General features: G+C 31.1%; 2 protein-coding genes across 2 annotated transcripts; one reads left to right on the forward strand and one right to left on the reverse strand.

The window, feature by feature from the left end:
- Positions 1–398: 398 nt before the first annotated feature.
- On the reverse strand, positions 399–15,579 carry LOC123670228 (protein lava lamp-like). Its single transcript, XM_045603737.1, has 10 exons — positions 15,235–15,579; positions 14,621–14,750; positions 14,125–14,238; positions 13,878–14,035; positions 13,200–13,398; positions 11,352–12,518; positions 11,160–11,267; positions 3,492–9,855; positions 3,089–3,243; positions 399–1,395 (listed from the first exon to the last, which is right to left on the reverse strand). The coding sequence occupies exons 1-10, from the start codon at positions 15,355–15,357 to the stop codon at positions 1,316–1,318; spliced, it is 8,598 nt and encodes a 2,865-aa protein (XP_045459693.1). The 5' UTR covers positions 15,358–15,579; the 3' UTR covers positions 399–1,315.
- A 556-nt stretch (positions 15,580–16,135) lies between these two features.
- LOC123669916 (39S ribosomal protein L28, mitochondrial) lies at positions 16,136–18,092 on the forward strand. The gene is made up of 5 exons (XM_045603432.1): positions 16,136–16,250; positions 16,371–16,638; positions 16,949–17,268; positions 17,350–17,531; positions 17,954–18,092. Exons 1-5 carry the CDS (start codon positions 16,230–16,232, stop codon positions 18,009–18,011), a joined length of 849 nt encoding a protein of 282 aa, XP_045459388.1. The 5' UTR covers positions 16,136–16,229; the 3' UTR covers positions 18,012–18,092.
- Positions 18,093–18,593: the final 501 nt, after the last annotated feature.

Below are 18,593 nucleotides of genomic sequence, written 5' to 3' on the forward strand. Positions count from 1 at the left end.
AGTTGCATACATTGTAGCCTACAAATTGTCTACTGATAGTTTGAATCATAAACTGGTCTACTTTTTAAGATATTACGAAAATTCTCACGACACGTCTAGCGTGTTGCTGGCATGGTTATAGAGATTTGCACGCAAGACGCTATGCGTGTCTAGAATGAATATTTTCACTGTGGAAACGCATCAACTAATTCGAGATGAAATAAAACTTCTTTTAAAATAATTACCATTTAATGGAAAACAAATTTACATTTTCATATACAATGTCCGCATTAACACTTTATGTATTGATTAATTTATTTACAATGAATAATATATAGCATTGTTAAATGTAGTTTTTAAGTTACCAAAAATACAGTAAATAACAATATAAGAAATAATTCAATAAAATAAAAGGCACATAATTTAGTATCGTATATTTTTATACACTGACAGTTCAGGTATCATATTATATTTCAACTATAGAGTAACAGTAAATTATATCGTATTTAAAATTTTTACAAGTTAATAATACATTGTGTAACAGCTCACAGTCACCGAAGCAACAACGCTATCATTCTGGAAGTTATATTCTACTCGTTATGTAATTTTCGAATCGATCGGCTTGGGTGTTTCTCAACATTTGTAGTTCTATTTCAAATTATTTATGAGAAATACCTACATTAAGTTAAAGTCTGTATCTACTAACACATATTCACGTAAAACTTTGTAGACTTGTTTAAGATGGTGTAATGAAAAAAAAAACAATTTAAAATATTGACCTTAGTGTTTTAAAGGAATTTTATCAAATAAGATTTTAAGGCATTCTAAATAGACTGATAAACATTTCTTATTAACGGTTTCAATAAACAATTATTCAATTTATTTATATTGGAATGAATAACTTAAGCTTTTTTAATAAAAACGATTCGTTTTTAGTGTCAGTATCAGAATAGTAAGAAATAATTTTTTAACACTAACATAAGAAATGAAATAAAACACATTTTTTAAACTATCCACTATACTGATAATTTTATTATAAATGTCACGAATAAAGTTGACTGTTGGAATAAAATTAGAAAGATATTTACTAGTATAAAATAGAATAGAAATATCTATACATTTTTATATACATAATTATTATTATACATAGATTATAAAATAAGGTTACTACCTGTACTGACACTGTTCGTTATTCAATAACAAGCTTGACTAAATGCACAATTTGTAACTGTATGTTTTATTTCCAAACATTCAGGTGTGCAGTGCTGTGGTGACAAAACAAAGAGCAATGGATCATTTTGACTATAGTACTTTATATTATGAATTACTCTCATGTTCACATATGCACTACTTTAGGTGTGCTCTTCCCTCGTAGCCAATTTAGAAGGACGGTAGGCGTGCTTTGAGTGTCTCGTGCTAAAAAAAAAGATAGGGTTATGTATACATAGATTTAAGTAGATTGCTATAAGTGTATACAATACAAATTGCTATAAGTGTATATAATAAAGTGAGTCGTTAACCATAAGGTGAGTTCTGCATCTCGTTAGCCCTGAAATGACGCACCTTACTATATGCTTGGTCTCCTGCCCTATTAAAATTCTATCTTAATGCCTTTCAAATGACCTTCCCAGACCAAAAGTAACATAGTAAGATGGGGGAAAGGCTCTGAAAAATCTTGCTATACTTGTGGTGAGGCTGTATGTACTGCTAGGCACTTATTGGTAGGTTGCAAGGTGCTGCTTGATATAATTCACATCGACATGATATAGTACTTGAAGTCATACGTGAAGCAGTAAATCTTTCAGTAGCTAGAGCCCAAAAAGGATTGACCACAAATAAACGACAAATTAACTTTATAAAGGCTCAACTGTCAACTCTAAAAGCAAGCCTTTCTCAATCATAGGTACGGCACCTGATTGGACTATTTTAATGGATACGTATGACAAGCACTATAAAATCCCAGAGGATGTTAGTGTTTCGTCATCCAGAACTGACATATTCCTCTTTTCTAGACACATTAAACATATAATACTAGTAGAGCTCACTGTACCGCGGGAAACCAACATTCCTAAAGACCACACAATAAAATTAAATAAATATTACGATCTAACAAACGAACTGAATAAAAATGGTTATGTGGTTAATTTATACGCGGTAGAAGTCAGAGCGAGAGGTATACCAGCAAAATCTCTCTATAATCTTCTGAAAGACCTTGGCCTGTCGAGAACTGCAGTAAGTTCTATTTTAGAACGAGTGTATAAGGCTGCACTAACATATTCTCCTTAAACCTACACCTAGGTCGCAAGTCCTGGGAACTGCTGTTTCTCCTTCTGCCACACGATGGACCCGACACCCGCACGGTGACTCCATGGAATGCTAAGCAGTTTGTCTCGTCTCTCTTGATAAATTTACTTCCCCATTTATATTATTCAAATTAATAATATAACCGCTATTGTTGCTTTTTGTAATTCATGTTTAACCGTCTAAAAGCGCTGTTTTGCTGATGTTCTTATAATTAACATTAATTCTTATATTATTTAAAAAAAAAATAACTTTATGTTCCTAACACTTCTAAACTTAGTGGTATAACGTACGATTATGAGGTTCTTTTTTTTCAATTTGGTCGATCATAAAAATAAATTAATTAAATATGAATGTTTCATCATTTCAGCCTATTGCAGTCCACTGCTGGACACAGGCCTCCACAAGTTTGCGCCAAAAATGCGTGAACTCATCTGTGTTGCCCATAGTCACCACGCTGGGCAGGCGGGTTGGTGACCGCAGGGCTGGCTTTGTCGCACCTAAGACGCTGCTGCCCGTCTTCGGCCTGTGTATTTCAAAGCCAGCGGTTAGATGGTTATCCCGCCATCGGTCGGCTTCTTAAGTTCCAAGGTGGCAGTGGAACCTTGCTATCCCTTAGTCGCCTCTTACGACACCCACGGGAAGAGAACGGGAATATGAATGTTTAGTTTACTTTAATTTATTAGTGTTTTTAACCGACTTCCAAAAAAGGAGGAGGTTCTCAATTCGACTGTATTTTTTTTTTTTTTTGTGAGAAATATGATTCACGATTTGAGTTTTGAAGTTTTTTACCAAATAAAATACTTACAAAGAGTGTGATGCGCCTGAGTCAGTTGTTCGACTGCCTCAGCAGGTAAGTTGGCGACGTCGCGATGCAACAGTCGCATGCCTAACTGCCGCTGTTCACTCTCTTGTCGTAATCGCACGTCACGACTGTGTTTAACGCTACGTAACTCTGATAACCTGTAAAAAATAATTAAAATGTTTTTTTTTTTTAATTCCTAAAATATCCATCCTAAATATCCTAAAATTTTTTTTTGTCCATTTTAAAACTTAGAATTCAGACAAAACGATTAGCATGCATTTAATATTTCATAGATTTTTTTTTTGAACTTTTTAAAGTATCTCTAGCTAATAAATTAATAGTCACAGTTTAGGAAAACATTCTGTCTTTATATTTTTTAATTTAGGATGTTTTAAACCATACTTACTTGGCTTGCAACTTTGGTTTATCCCCATCAGGGAGACTTATACTACTACTGCGTGACGTTTGTCCTTTATGGGTGTCGACAATATGACTTTCTTTTTCAAAACTTAAGGTGGGCAATTCTGAAGTTCCTTCTTGACTCGAGCTTATCGATAGGTCTAATCCTGCAGAATTACAACGTGACTTCAACTTTTCAAAAGATCTTAAGCTATCAGAGAGTCGTAACTGTAGAGTGTCTCTTTCTTCTAGTAATTGAGTTAATTCCATTGTAAGTTCTTCACATCTTACATCTCTTTGATGCAACATATACAATGCCAAATCTAATTCAGCACGCGGTACCGCATCCAAAAGTTGTTTATCAACACTTCCTGATGATCTCTCACCTTCTGGACCCAGTTTAGTATCGGACAAAAATGTTACATGTTTTTCTATTTTACTACTTGCTGCCCTCAAAGTTTCCTCTAAACTCGATATTTCATCTTTTAGTGTAACAATTTCTAATTCTTGACTTTCTAAAACTGCTTGCGTTTCGAGTGCTTTGTTTGCATATTCCTCTAAGACTTTATTTAAATCATTTATTTGTTTATTCAGATTTGTACACTCAACAATTTTTTCCTTTAAGGATTCAGAAATAGCCTGTTTTTCATCTTCAATATCTTTTTTTACCTTGTTAAAACTTTCAGTATTTTCATGCATTTTTAATCTTAATATTGCTAACTCAGATTCTTTTTCATATGTTAAATCTTCTACTTTCTTTTCGAACTCAATTAACTGTTTTCGAACGTTTTCAAATTCCTCATTTCTTTGTGTCAAAGATATTGTGAAGTCACGTGTTTTTTGGTAAATTTCACTTTCTTTTAATTGAAGTTGCTTATTTAAATCTACTATTTTGTTTTCATAATTGTTTCGTATTTCTTCAATTTGTTGATTTAAATTGGTATTAACGGTGCTGGTGGCATCTAATTCTATTCGTAAATTATTAACTGTAGTTTCATATTCATCACATCGGGCTTTATTGTTTTTATTTAACTCTTCAATTATCTTTTCGTATTCTTCTTGTTGAAAAAGCCCTTTATTTTCTTGCATAACTTTATCGTCTTCGATTTCTGATCGCAATATGTCAAGTTGATTTATAACTTCAGCATATTTGATTTGAAGGCTTTTTAGTTGCTCATCTTTTTCTTGTAACTTATTCTGTAGAGTACTTATTTGTTCTGCCATAACAATTTTATTTGTTTCTTCTTGACTCGATGACTGAACATTTTCAAGAAGTTGCTCATACTTAGCCTCAGAAGAAGTTAGTTGTGTTCTAAGATCGTGCTCTATTTGTTGAAATTCGACTTCTCTTTGGGCTAAGTGTTGTTTCCATAATTCAGCTATTTCAAACCCTCTTTGATCCATGGCACTTGACACTGAAGAACGTAGCTCGGCAACAGTTGACAATAGTTGATCATTTTCTGTATTAAGATTTAGTAATTTAGCATTAAGATCATTAACTTGTTTATCATAATCATCAACCGTGTCAACCAAATCTTTGTTTTCTTGTTCAAGCTCACCAATTCTTTTGTTTGCTTCGTCTATCTGGACTTTTAACTTTGAAGAATGTTCTTCTAAATTATTACACTTTTCTGCCAGCACTAAAATATCTGGTTCATGCACACTTTGCTCATTTTGTTTCTCGGCAGCAGAGAGTTTATATTCTTCAAAAGCTTTTCTTAAATGTTCATTTTGAGACATTACTTCATTATATTTAACTTCCCATTGTTGTACACTTTCATTAAGCATGGCACATTTTTCTTCAAGCCTTTCATACTTACATTGATATTCTTGAATCTCTAACTTAAATTTTTCACAGTTAGTGCATACTACACTTTGTTGTTTAAGGTTATTTATTTCACTTTCTAAAAGATCCTGTTCTTGTAGTAGCTTTTTGTTATGTTCATTTAGTTGGTGGCAATTTTCGCAAATTTTTATTTTTTCATTCAATTCTTGATTTAGTTGATTTATTTCATTCTTTAGTCGTTCCTGCTGCACTGTCAATTCTTTATTTTGAGAGTTAATATTATCAATGATTGTTTGCAGTTCATCATTTTCTTTTTCTAATTTTAACAACTCTTCATTTGATTCTGTTTTTCCACTTACTCGAGAGGTTGTATCATTAGAATCTTTACCATCACCACCCCATTGCAAGGAAGAGAATTTGTCATTAACTTGTTTGAAATTATACTTCCACATTTGTAATTCATTATCCAATTTTTCTTTCATTTCTAATAATCTATCATTTGCGTTTTTGAACACTTCATTTTGCTTCTTTAAGGCTTCTTTTTCTTGCTTTTCTTTACTTAGATCCGTATTAAGTTCTTGTAATTTTTTCTCTAATTCTTCAACAGTGCTTGATAACTCATTTTCGATAGCCATGTCAAGCATTGAGGATTGTGATATTTTTTTAGTCAATTGTAATTCATTTGACAGCATATCATTAGTTACTTTTAATTCCTTTAATTTCTTTAATGCTTTCAACAACTTAGCATTAGTAGTATCCATTTCTAGTTTCAATTTATTGTTAGTTTCATTAAGTTGTTGAATTTGTTGATGTAAATGTGAAGAACCAGGTATTACATCCGATTCTTCAGTAGTTTCAATACCCCAACCTTCTTCGGAGTTAAAAGGATCATTTTCTTCTTTAATGTCAACTTCCGTACATTGACTTGGAACAATTATTTCTTCTTTTAAATTAAAGAAATCCGCAGCAGATCGTACCTCTCCTGATTTTGTTTGTATTTGAGTCTGCGAATGGGATTCTGGGCCAGACAATATCTGTGATTGAAGAGAGGCTATGACAGGAGTAGTTGGTTCATTCATTGCTTCTATCGTAGACGAAATAGTCATTCCTTCTGTTTTTGGTATGTTCATTTCGAAGACTAGTTTCTTATTCTCCATCATTTGTTTAATTTGCTCTTCTTTCTCTAATAGTGAATTATTTAGCTGTTCATTGTTTTCTTTTAAAAATTCGATTTCATTCGATAGCTTATTAATTTGTAAAGTAGCATCTTCAAGTTTTGTAACCATTTCCTTATTCTCATTATCGATCTTTGACATATTAGTCAAATTATTTGCTTGTAAATTCTGTATTTTATTATCAAGGTCCATAATTTCTTGGTTTTTGCTATTCAGTATTGAATTTAACTTATTGATTTCACTTATATATTGTTCAGTATAATCGGGTGTAAATTTTTTTTCTGAAGTTGATTTTTCATTTAAAAGTTGATTTTCATGAGCCAACTCTGCCATTTTTATGTTCAAATTTTCTATTGTATTTTTATATTCATTAAGCTTTGACTCCAATTTTGACACTTGTTCATTGATTTTCTCATATTTTTCACTTAATATTTTCTTTTCTTTAAAAGTATTTTCGATTTGTATATTAAATTCTGATTCTAATTCTTCTATATCTTTTTTCTTTTGTACTAGCAATGCATTTTGTTCATTTGTTATTCTTTTAAGATTAGCTTCCAATTCTCGAATACTAGACTGGTAGTTCAATATATCGCTTTCCATTGCATCAACTTTATCAGCTCTTATTTGTAACATATCACAGTTATTTTGTAAATCAGCGTATGACATTTGTAACTTTTGATAATTATCATTGATATTTTGTATTTTATAGTGCAATTCTTTGTTTTCACTTTCAATTTCAACTAACTGTTTTTCGACAACTCTGTCATTATCCATGAGTATAGCAAGTCGGGATACTAATTCATCTTCTTGATCTTTGTACTCACTGTAAGCCTTTTGTTTTTCGTGCAATTGAGTGTCCAAGTTATCAGCTTTCCGCTCTAAAGATTGTCGCCGATTTTCCATTGCGGATATACTTTCTTCGAGACGATATATCCTGTTCTTATACTTGTCGATTTCTGATTGTAAGCTTTCAATATACATATCACTTTCTTGAACCTTTGCGTCATGCCCAAATTGCACTTGGGTCAATTTTTCATTAAAATTTTGAATTTGATTAGTTAAATCATAAATTTTATCCTGTTTCTGATTTATATCAGCTTCTAAACATGATATTTTTGTTAAAAGGTTGGCGTTATTCTTTTGTTCAATTTCATATTCAACAATTTTATTATTTAAAGTTTCAATTTGCACTTTAAGATTATTATTTTCTTCACTTGCAAAATATAGATCTTTATTCAATATATTTATTGACTCATTTAATCTGGTAATTGTTTCCACATTATTAGCACTATTCTTGTGTAACGTTTCAATCTGAGATTGTAAATGTAAAATCTCCTGCGATTTTTGCTCAAGTAATATCTTTTGAGATTGCAGTCGATTTAATTCTTCTTCTGCGTGTTTTAGCTTTTCTTGTAACGCAGGTATTGTTTCAACTTGTATTAAAAGCTGTTCATACTGTTCATTTTTATTCTCAAGTTGTTTTTGGGTTTCGTGAAGTTGATTTTCTAACTCAATGTATAGTGCAGACTTTTTCTTTATGTTTATAGCGAACTTTTTCAATTTTTCCATTAACTCTTTATTTTTTTGCTCAATCGCTGAGTATTGCTCATTTTGTGCATTTTTATCTACTGAAACAGAATTCAATTTTTCTTTAGCGTGTTCATATAACTTTGTAAGTTCATTAATTTCAGTACTCTTTTGTACAACAATATTATGTAACTTTTCATTCTCTATGGACTCTTTTCTCAACTGTAATTTTATTTCATGTATTTCTTCGTCACGTTCTTTAGCTTGTGACAAAACAGCTGACAATTCCTCTGTCTGTTTTTGTTGTAATATTTGCGATTCTTTGATAATTTCTTGTTTTTCTGCTAACTGGTCCTGCAATATTTTTAGTTCCAATTCAAGATTATTGCTCTTACTTTCTAATTTTGATTTGAAAGTAAGTAGCTGTACTTTTTCATCTTCAAGTGATCTTAGCTTTTCTTCATAATCAGACAAAGTTTTCTGATAAAGAGATATTTGTTTATTCAATGATTTTATAAGTTCAGAATTTTGATCCTTTGCTTTTTCATCTTCGAGTAAATCAACCGTAGATTTTAATTTCTGTGAAACATCGTTTAGTTTAGTAATTTGATTTATGTATTCTGACATTTCTTTATCCTTTTGCTGTAAGGTATTACTATAATTTCTGACTTGTTTTTCATATTCTAGTAGTAAGTTTTCTAATTCGTGTATCCTAGAATCACGAGTATTCAAAGCAGATGCATATTCTTGATGCAATTTTTGTATCTCATTTTGCAAAAGTTCTTGTGTTTGAGTAAGATGTAAATGATGTTCTGCTTTGTTTTCATTACTAATGGTTTCTATTTCTCTTTTCAGTTGATTATTTTCGTCTGTAAGTTTTTTAATTAGTTTCTCATTTGATGCAATGTTCTGTAATATTTCTTTATTTTTTTCTTGTTGTTCTTCTAACGACAATATTTTCATTTGACAATCAGCAATTTCATCTTCTCTTTCTTTTATTATATTTTTCAATTTAAGAATTTCTTTAGTAAGCTGTTTTACAGACTTTACTCGAGATCCTTTATCTCCAGCAGTTTTATCATCTTGTTGACCTATTTCTCCTGCTGTACCGTCTATTACGTCCTCAACACTCAATGGTTTGACTACTTCTACAGTTTCTTTTAATATTTCGCTCTTCTCGTGTTTAAGTTCTTCTATTTGATGGTTGAGTTCATTATTAAGTGAAATAAGTTTATTCTTTTCTTCTTCTAATACATTTACGCTACTTTTCAAGGTATCACATTGATCTTTCATTTCTTGTATATCTTTGTTTAAAGATTCATTTTCTGATGTCAAAGCATTCATTTTTTCCATAACTTCTTGCCTTTCACTTAAAAATAAATCTATTTTTTGTTTTAGTTCAATACTTTCTTCAATTAATTTTTCATTATCTTCTTGACTTGGAGGCATATATTCTTCTGGATTAGGATCACTAGTTTTCTTTTCTGTTTCTAGAGATTTGTTATATTCTTCAAGCTCTAATTTTTCTTGTGTTGTTAATGATTCCACGATTTCAATGGACTCAGCTGAACTTACTTTCTCAGCGCTGAGTTTTTCTAATTTGTCAGTAAGTTCAATATTTTCTTGAATATAATTTTCTAGCTTTTGAATTAAATCTTCCTTTCCTTCTTGTAGGATCTGTATGCTACTATTTAATTGTTCCTTGTCCAATTTTAAATTTTCTATAATGTGTTCTAATTCTTTTTTAGATGCTTGTAGCTGATCTATTTGCTCTTCTAATTGAACAGACTTCATTTCTGAGCATACATGTTCATTTTGAAGTAAAGATATATCTGCTAGTTTATCTTCCATTTCTAAATTCTTCTGTTGCAAACTATGAAGCTCTGAAACATAATGAAAATAATTTACAAAATATTTAAAAAAAAATGTTTTTAGTCTACTGTATTCATTTTTGCATGGTTAAAATCTTCGTTTTCGGGAAAGAAGATCAGGATCAGGATAGGACAGTTGAGAATATTTGTGTAGATGCACTTGCAAGGTAACAAATTGCTTCACTATCAAAAGCCTCGTATCGGCATATAATTTGTGGGTAGGGAAGTAAGTAGGTTAAGAGGCTATGTGAACTTTAATTATAAGACGGCTTTTAGAGCCCTTGTCAAGATGCGGTGGGTTTCTGTTGACCCACCCCAAAGAGTAATGCAATACGTAATAATAGACTTTTTTAGAGTGAGGTAGCGAATAGTATTCAGTGCAGAACCTCAACAACATTGCGTAGAGTTTTGAAGACAAATATGAGTTTCCTCGTCCTACCCGAAGTGACTTTAACGTGTTCTTCTGAAGAGTGTGTTTACATACATATTCATTTAAATATCATTAGTTTACTTCATCTCAATTGGCCTTAGTCCGTCTATTGCAGACTATTTGGACAGTGTCAGACAGACACTGTGTCGCTTAGGTCACTCTTCAGGAAAACGCTAAGTTTACTTACACTACTAATTAACTAACAACCGCTCTGGTGTAGTGGTGCATGTGCTATGTACGCGTCTTCTTTTCTGGTTTAATTGTTTGTCCTTGTGGGCCTCCCCACCGTGACTCAGTGAGCACATTAACCTGTCGGTTTCGGTTATTATTATATACACCTGATAGCAATTATTTTCTTAATTTCGAATAGTGCCCACCAGCCGATCACGCAAAAAAGGCGCCCCAAGACGTCGAGTTGCGGAAAAGAGCCCGTGAACAACAACAACAACACCTGATAGCAATCATTACTCATAGTAGGGAATATATGCAGTGGAGCAGCGTGATGATTGTTTCCAATCCTTCTCCTATATGGAGGATGAGGCCTAGGCACAACAGCCTAGACGACGCGTTGGTGCAATGGCCACAGCACTGGTTTGTGGCTGTTGCGCTCGCAACTGCGGGTTCGATCCACGCACATGGCAAACATTTGTATTAGCCATACAGATGTTTGCCGTGGTCTGGAGGTTTGTGCTTGTGTATTGTGTATGTGTCTGGATTTGCGACACAGGAGTTAATCCTAGTGGGGGCTGTTGAGTGTGAGGTGTTTATTATATATTCATTTATTTATGTCCAGAAGTGGGATGTTACAGACTGTATCGTCATATCATATTAATATTAATATCAACTGCTATGAAATATTGATTTTAGTAAATAAAATTAATCATACCTTGAACCAAATCAAATTTCTGAGTTTCCAATAAACTTATAGATTTCAGTCTTGCTTCAGCCATATTTTCTGTTTCGACCAATCGTTTATATATTTCAGATTCCGTTACTGTAATGTGACAACATAAGATAAATGAAAAATAAGTTGTTTTTTGTTCACATACTTAAAACTAAATTTAATAGTTATACTTACATCTTCCACTATCATAATCGACTAAATGCAATTGAAGATTGCCCTTTTCCTCTTCTAACTCTGCTACCTTCTGAGTAAGTTGGTGAATTACTTCATTGAGTTTCACAATTTCTGCATTAGTATCAGATACTTTGCTAAAGTTCTCAATCGTTTTCTGCATTTGCTTAATTTTGAGTTTAAAATTAGATTTTACCTTTATCATATTTTTATTTCCGGCATCTATTTCCTCGTTAAGTGTTACAATTTGATTTTGTGCCAATTTTAATTTATCTTCTAAATCTTTCAATTCTGGTGATATTGTTTCAGTAACATTAGATTTTTCTTTTGTTGTTTCTTTCAAATCTTCAGTACTAGTAGTCAAATCTATAAGTACACCAACATCAACCATTTGTACCTTTTCTTTTTTTGAGTCAACTAATAATTGTAATTCTTTAATAGTTGCATCTTTCATTTCAATTGTAGATTTCAATTCTGTAATCAATGCATCTTTTTCTGATAGTATGTATTCTTTTTGCAAAATTTCTTTATTCAGAGACTGAATTACCATATCTGATTTTGGTTTTTCAGATTTTCCTTTTTTATCTGGTTCTGGTTGTGCAGTTTCAGAAGACAAATGACTCCAAGGTGACTTTAGTTTCGAAGCAGCATTCCTGCCTCCTTTACGGGTAGGAAGAGGACTGCCTTTCTTACTTGGTGATATATTAGCTTTTGTCTCCTGAGTTGCAGTAAGTTGATTTTGATACTCTTTATTTGCCTGCCTTAATTCTAAATTAATCTGTTCCAGTAACTCAATTTTTTTTGTGAGTTCTTCCATATTTGATATTTCAAGTGAGCCTTTCTCTATTTTACTTTCTGTATCATCTTCTTTAACTTTTTTATTAGAATCATCTTCCAATTGCCTAATTTTATATTGCAATTCATTAATCTCTTTAACTTTCAAGTCTAATTCTTCTGCTAATTTAGAATGGGCAACACTTATATCAAATCTCGAGTTTTCCAAAATTGTGTTAGCTTCTTCAAGACTTTTTATTTTATCGTTTTTTTCTTCAATTTCCTGCTTTAGCTTTGACTTTTCTTCTTTCCATTCACTTTCCATATCTATAAATTTGTTTTGCATTTTTATCATCTGTTGTTTAGTATCTTCAAGTAAATCCAATGTATCTCTTTCTAAAAAATATGTATAAATTTCATTAAAAAAATAAAAGTCATTGTTAAGGTTTTATTTATCGAACTACAAAAGTATTTGACATTAAAAATAGAGAAGAATATAATTTTTTTATAACTTCGGAAAAGGGGGTTCTTAATTCAATTGTATTTTTTAAATTATTAATGGATACCTCAGAACTTTCGATAAGTGGACCGATTCCAATGATTTTTTTAAAATAAAAGTATGTGTGTCAATTGTTTCCATTTAAATTTAATTAAGATATGACACATACTTTTCGAGTTATTATTATATCTAATAATGCGTAATACATTCGTTAATTCCATCTGTGCGTTTTGTCAATTTAGACCAGCTTGACAACTACTGGTTTTCCCTGACGTACGGATCCCAAATAATGCGTATTAACTTGACTAATTTTTCATCGACCTATATTGTACCTATTTATACCACATAACTTTTCACTGGGTGTACCAAATTTGATGATTCTTGTTTCAATCGAAAGCTGATGCTTGTCTTGTCGTCTCATAAAAATTTGATTATGATCTAGTGACTTCTTTTTGAATAATCTTCGAAAACGTGTATTTACTTCGACTATATTTTCATCTATCTATGTTGTATTACTTGTCAATGTAATTGAAATCTGGTTTTTTTTGTTTGAGAGCAAACATAATTATTTTACAAACCTTTTTTGCTTAAACTTTCTGATATTAATGTTGTTGCTTTATTTTTGGCTTCAATTATTTGATCTTTTTCATTAATTTTTTCCTGCAAGTCTAAAATTGTTGTTTCCATTGCTCTCATTTTAACTTGCATTATACTCAGATTGTTATCTTTTTCTTTAATTAAATTTGTAAGTTTTGTGGTGTCTGTGTTGTCAGGACCCTAAAGAACAAAAAAATTAGTATTAATAACCATGAACACTTGTCTCCTAGCTTAGTATAAATAATAACATTTAATAACAGGGCCTAAAAAATATGTCATTAACAATGTCCTAATTATATATCAATTACAAAAATATTGAATTTAAATATTAATAAACAATATTCTTATTGCAATATCTTTGGTGCAATTTGTTTTAACCCTACTTTCTGCTACGTGGGGTGTGGGTTGGCCTGAGTCTGGGTTTAATATTTGTATCTATGTTTTATTTTTATGTATATATATTTGGCTATAACAGTCTGCTTTTACAAGCATTAAGTTGCTTACTTTAGGAACAGAATTCTGTAAGTGTATGTTATAAAATATATACATTGAATGTTGATGAAATCATAGTTACAGGTATATGTAAAACAAATATCTTTAACTTTACCGTTAACCTTACTTACCTTTAAACTTAAACTAAACTTTAACGTTAAACTTACCATTTTAACATCTAATGTATTACTTATTGAGTCTTTTCTGGCAGTAGTAACTACTTTCTTCATTGGCCTCTTGCTTATTTCTTTATATTGTTTAATTCTTTCCATCAGTATTTCTTTTTGTTTCAGAGTGTTTGCCAAACTTTCACTGATTCCAGGAACTAAGAAAATAGTAATTTATGTTGTATTTTCAATTAAGTCTGTTACTATTATACTAGAATAATAAATATGATCAGATATATCTGCTTACTATTTAATGCATCTTGTACAGACAAAGTGGTAGATGTTTCTGTTGCTACAGAGTATCCTGTTTTCTCGCTTACGGTGGTTGCCATTTCCGAGGCTGTGTCTCCGACATCTTCTTCTAAAATGTCATATAAAAATAGAATGTGTTTGCTGTATTATGTAAATAAAATAATATGTCATAAAATATATTTTTTATGTGCTATAATAATTCGACATGATTTAAAATTTCATTTTCTCTACCAATGGAACAATGCTATTTTACAATAAAAAGTATCCAGTTTCTTAGCTTGTAGTATGGACTAAAAGCGAGATTTAAATAATAATAAATTTAATGCTTAATTATGGGTAGACTGTCTTACTTTTTTACTTCAGTAATCATTGTCAAGCACCCTCCAAAAATAATACTCTTTTTAGATGATACAGAATTGAAAATTTTGATTTTATTATAGGTATAGATACAGATAGCAACAGGCAAGAAGATACAGATTTAAATTGTTTACCAAATGGACGACCCAATAGCTCCGCAGTGGCCTTGCGGTGTTCTTTAATCCTTTTTGATACCAGGGCAGCATTTTCTAGGCACTTTTGAGCTCTTTCAAACTTAATCTGCCTTTCTGAAGAGATTGATTGCTATAATAACAATAAAATTTAAATTATGTCAAATTGATATTTATCCCATTAACAATTATTGTAGGATTTGAAATTGGATAATAAAGGTATTTTATTATGTAAGTGTTTAATACAAGGATAACTAGGACGAGTAGAGTAAAGTTATGATAAATTACCACACCACATTTTAAAATCTTTTTGTCGACATTTTATATAATGATATACTCTTGTATATATTGCTAAAATCGTTTATACTAACTGTTAAAGTTAAAAAATGAAGCAAAATATGTGTACATATTAAAAAATAACGTCAAATTTATAGTATGTAGTGAAGTAAACAAATTGTGAAACAATTCTTATTATGCAAAAAAGCAATTATGTACCTATATTATCTATAATAAAAAAATTGAGATAAGAAAATAAATTGACCAATATGGATAGTACTACACCAACGATTTCGACATCACTTAAACGCATTTTTGTTGTTAAACTTGTTATTTTTTACCTTACTGTGTTTTACACTTCCTGCTACACTAGCTACTTCACTTGGCGCTGCTATATCAGAGTCAGAAGCATCGAGCCTTTTATCCTGCCCAGGAATTTTATTGATGTTTGTACTTTCGGACATTGTATTTCTTTTGCCAACATTAAAACGACGAATGCGATTACGACACCCAGGAACAACGAATAATATCAATTATAGGTGTATTTAAACTATTAAACAAACTAAAAAAACTAAGCAAATTAGATGCAAATATTTAATAAATTGCCACCACTCAGCACTTGTTATTGCATGCCATTTTCGATATAGTTGCAGAATTTTAACCACGTCAGCACAGATGAGAAATACAGACGTTAGTATAGGTTATTTCTTATCTCAGAAATTTCTATTTTTCGGTTTTATAGGAAGTGTAAAAAAAATTGTTATTAATTTATAATAATTCAAAATATGTTAATTATAATTCAAGCAAATAAATACTTACTATAACACAAAAAAATTATAGGGGATTAATAGGGGAATTATCATTTCATAATATAAAACAGTCGCTTTCCGCTGTCAGAATGCTAAGATTTTTAAAACTGCGCAACGGATTTTGATGCGGCTTTCTTTAATAAATAGATTGATTCTAGAGGAAGGTTTATATGTATAATATATGCATAATATAGTAGAGAAACACTAATAGTTTTAAAGGTTTATAACGTGATGTCGTAAATATACACATTTTTAACGCTTACACTGCAAATGTTTATTTTATATTTAGTATCAGCATTGCACCCCTGCGAAGCCGAAGTGGGTCGCTAGTATAATATAAATTTATAAAGTATAAACCGTAAATTCTAATAACCTTACATGTTGTAAAGTCACTAGTCACAGAGCACAATACTTCACTAGTAACCTTTAAACTGTCAATATTATATTTGACAGTATTTAAGCTACAGAAAAATTTGCCAAAGACGAATAATATTTCAGTTTATGTTGTAATAAAAAAAATCTATTAGATGGCATCTTCTCGTATTCAGGTATTATCAATAAAAAATCACTTCACAAGAATATTTGTTGCATCATGACAAACTATTATCATTGTTAAACATAATGACCTTACCTAATAAAAAGCAATACGTTTCATTTTTGTTATGTAGGCAACGGCGCGCCAGTTGTCTAAAACCTTTAAGAAAAAAAACCGATTCGAAATTGGCATAGCTTCCGAACTTCCACCTGCTTACAAGAAGTTTTGGCGTGAATGGAAGGTGTTAAAGCCTGCTGCTGTTCATTACATCCCTCAGGACAGTAAATGGAAACGTGACGAGTTAACTGGAGAAACATTGCCTGTCCAAAACATCCCAATACCTCTGAAGTATCCGACTGAAATTCATGAGGGTATTTGGGGTGGAGAAGCTATAGTAAAAGGTTAAATATGATTAATCTAATAACAATAAAAGAGTGAAAGAAATTCTTTTACTATTGAATTAAAAAAGAGAAAAAGGCTAGGCTTTAGATTAAGAACCGTCATTTTAAAGTTAGATAAGTTAGAGCTATTTTTTTTTGTAAAGAAATTATGCTGATAAATGGTCAAATTTTGAACTTAGATAATTCGACAGTTCTTAATCTAAAGCCTTACCAAGAAAAATTTAACTTTCATTTTTATCAAGTTTTAATAACATTTATTTTAAGTTTAAATGTTGTATTTTTGAATTTAATAAATAAAAATTATCTTTAGGTTTTCAAAAGCGAGACCCACGCCGTCGTAGAGTTCCTCACTATTGGGTACCCGTCCTTAAGAGAACTGTTGTAAAGTCAGAAATCCTTAATACACACTTATCCGTTACTGTAACCGATAGAACCATAAAACTTATAAATGATCATTATGGCTTCGACCACTATCTGCTTAAAACACCAGCTTGCGACTTGGTATCGATGTTAGCTTTGAAGTTAAAAAAACAAATACTTATTGAATTGATGAACGGTTGCCCGAGATATGCTCATGATCCTTCAAAACAAAAGGAAGTTTATGAAGAATATAAGACCTATTTATCTTCCGTAAGTTGTATTTAAAAGGTTTATAGATTACTAAATTAAAACAAAAAACCCTTCAAAACTAAATATTAATTATTTTTTAAGTACACGCCCGAGGAAATCGAGTGGTATGGGCTAACTTGGTACGAGGCTCTCAGCAAAGTAGCCAAAATGAAGGAAGCTGCCAATAAGCCCTTGCCGTTGAAGAGTCTTTATAGGAAAAATTTGGTAGAGAAGTTAAAAGCTGCCAATATAGATGCTGACAAGTCTCCTGCTGATGATATATCGTGAGTTGCATTGCTTTGTCTAAAAGGTGGCAAAACTACTAAATGAAGTATAGTACACGATTATTTTTTATTAAATGAAGGAACCAAGTGAATCCTTAAATAATCTGCCTTAAAAATGTGTTCTTATACATTTTAGTGTTTTTTTGCTTACAGCAAAGTGAGACATTCAGGAGTTGCGTGTATGCATAGTTTAACTCTATTACATTCTTGTACTCTTGTACATATTCTTGTACACATGACTCTGAATTATATTTTGAAAACCACAGCATATTCATTCAAGTATGAATTTATAAAATAGTTGTGTAATGCAGTGAAAAATAGTATATTTAGGAAATTTAAATTCAGAACCTACTTATGTAGTAAATAATGACATAAATATCAAAGCTGTAAAACTTATATTGCTTTGCTTTCTATGTTTTCAGGACGACAACATCTTGGCTGTCAAAAATGAATCCCTTCGGTAAGAAAGACGAAGCCTAGTAACTTATGTAGAATAATAATAATTAAATTGTTGTGTTATAGAAAAGATGTATCTTTGAAAATAAATAGATAGACAACTGCTATAGTTTTATTATTTTATTGTAGTTTTTTAATTAAGTTGTAGAAATAACTATTAGCCACGATTTTTTTTAATTTCTGTTCAGACAATATAAATATTTGTTTACTAACTAAAATTAAAAAATAATGTTTATATTGGGATTTTAAAAGAAGTGAGCTAATGGTACAAGAAAATAAAAATAAAACCTTTTCAATTTACTATATTATCTATCTCCTGTATGCAGGGATACAACGGTCCCACTGTGCCCACAATCTTAAGCTGAACCATATTTTTCCTTGACTCGATTATTTTATGGAATTATGGAATAAGTGACTTTAAAAAAAAAGATCAGCAGATGTATATTGTGCGTATATCTCTTAATTATTATTTATGAAGTTTTGGCCTAAAAAAACTTACGTAACTGGTATTGTGGGGGCCGCGCGGACCCCAACACGTGCATACCTGGGTCCTAGTAAGTGATACTGCGCTGAACGTTCGGCACCCACCGCGAATAATGACGAAAA

This window comes from Melitaea cinxia, chromosome 4 (genome assembly GCF_905220565.1).
Source record: "Melitaea cinxia chromosome 4, ilMelCinx1.1, whole genome shotgun sequence".
Classification (NCBI taxonomy): Eukaryota; Metazoa; Arthropoda; class Insecta; order Lepidoptera; family Nymphalidae; genus Melitaea; species Melitaea cinxia.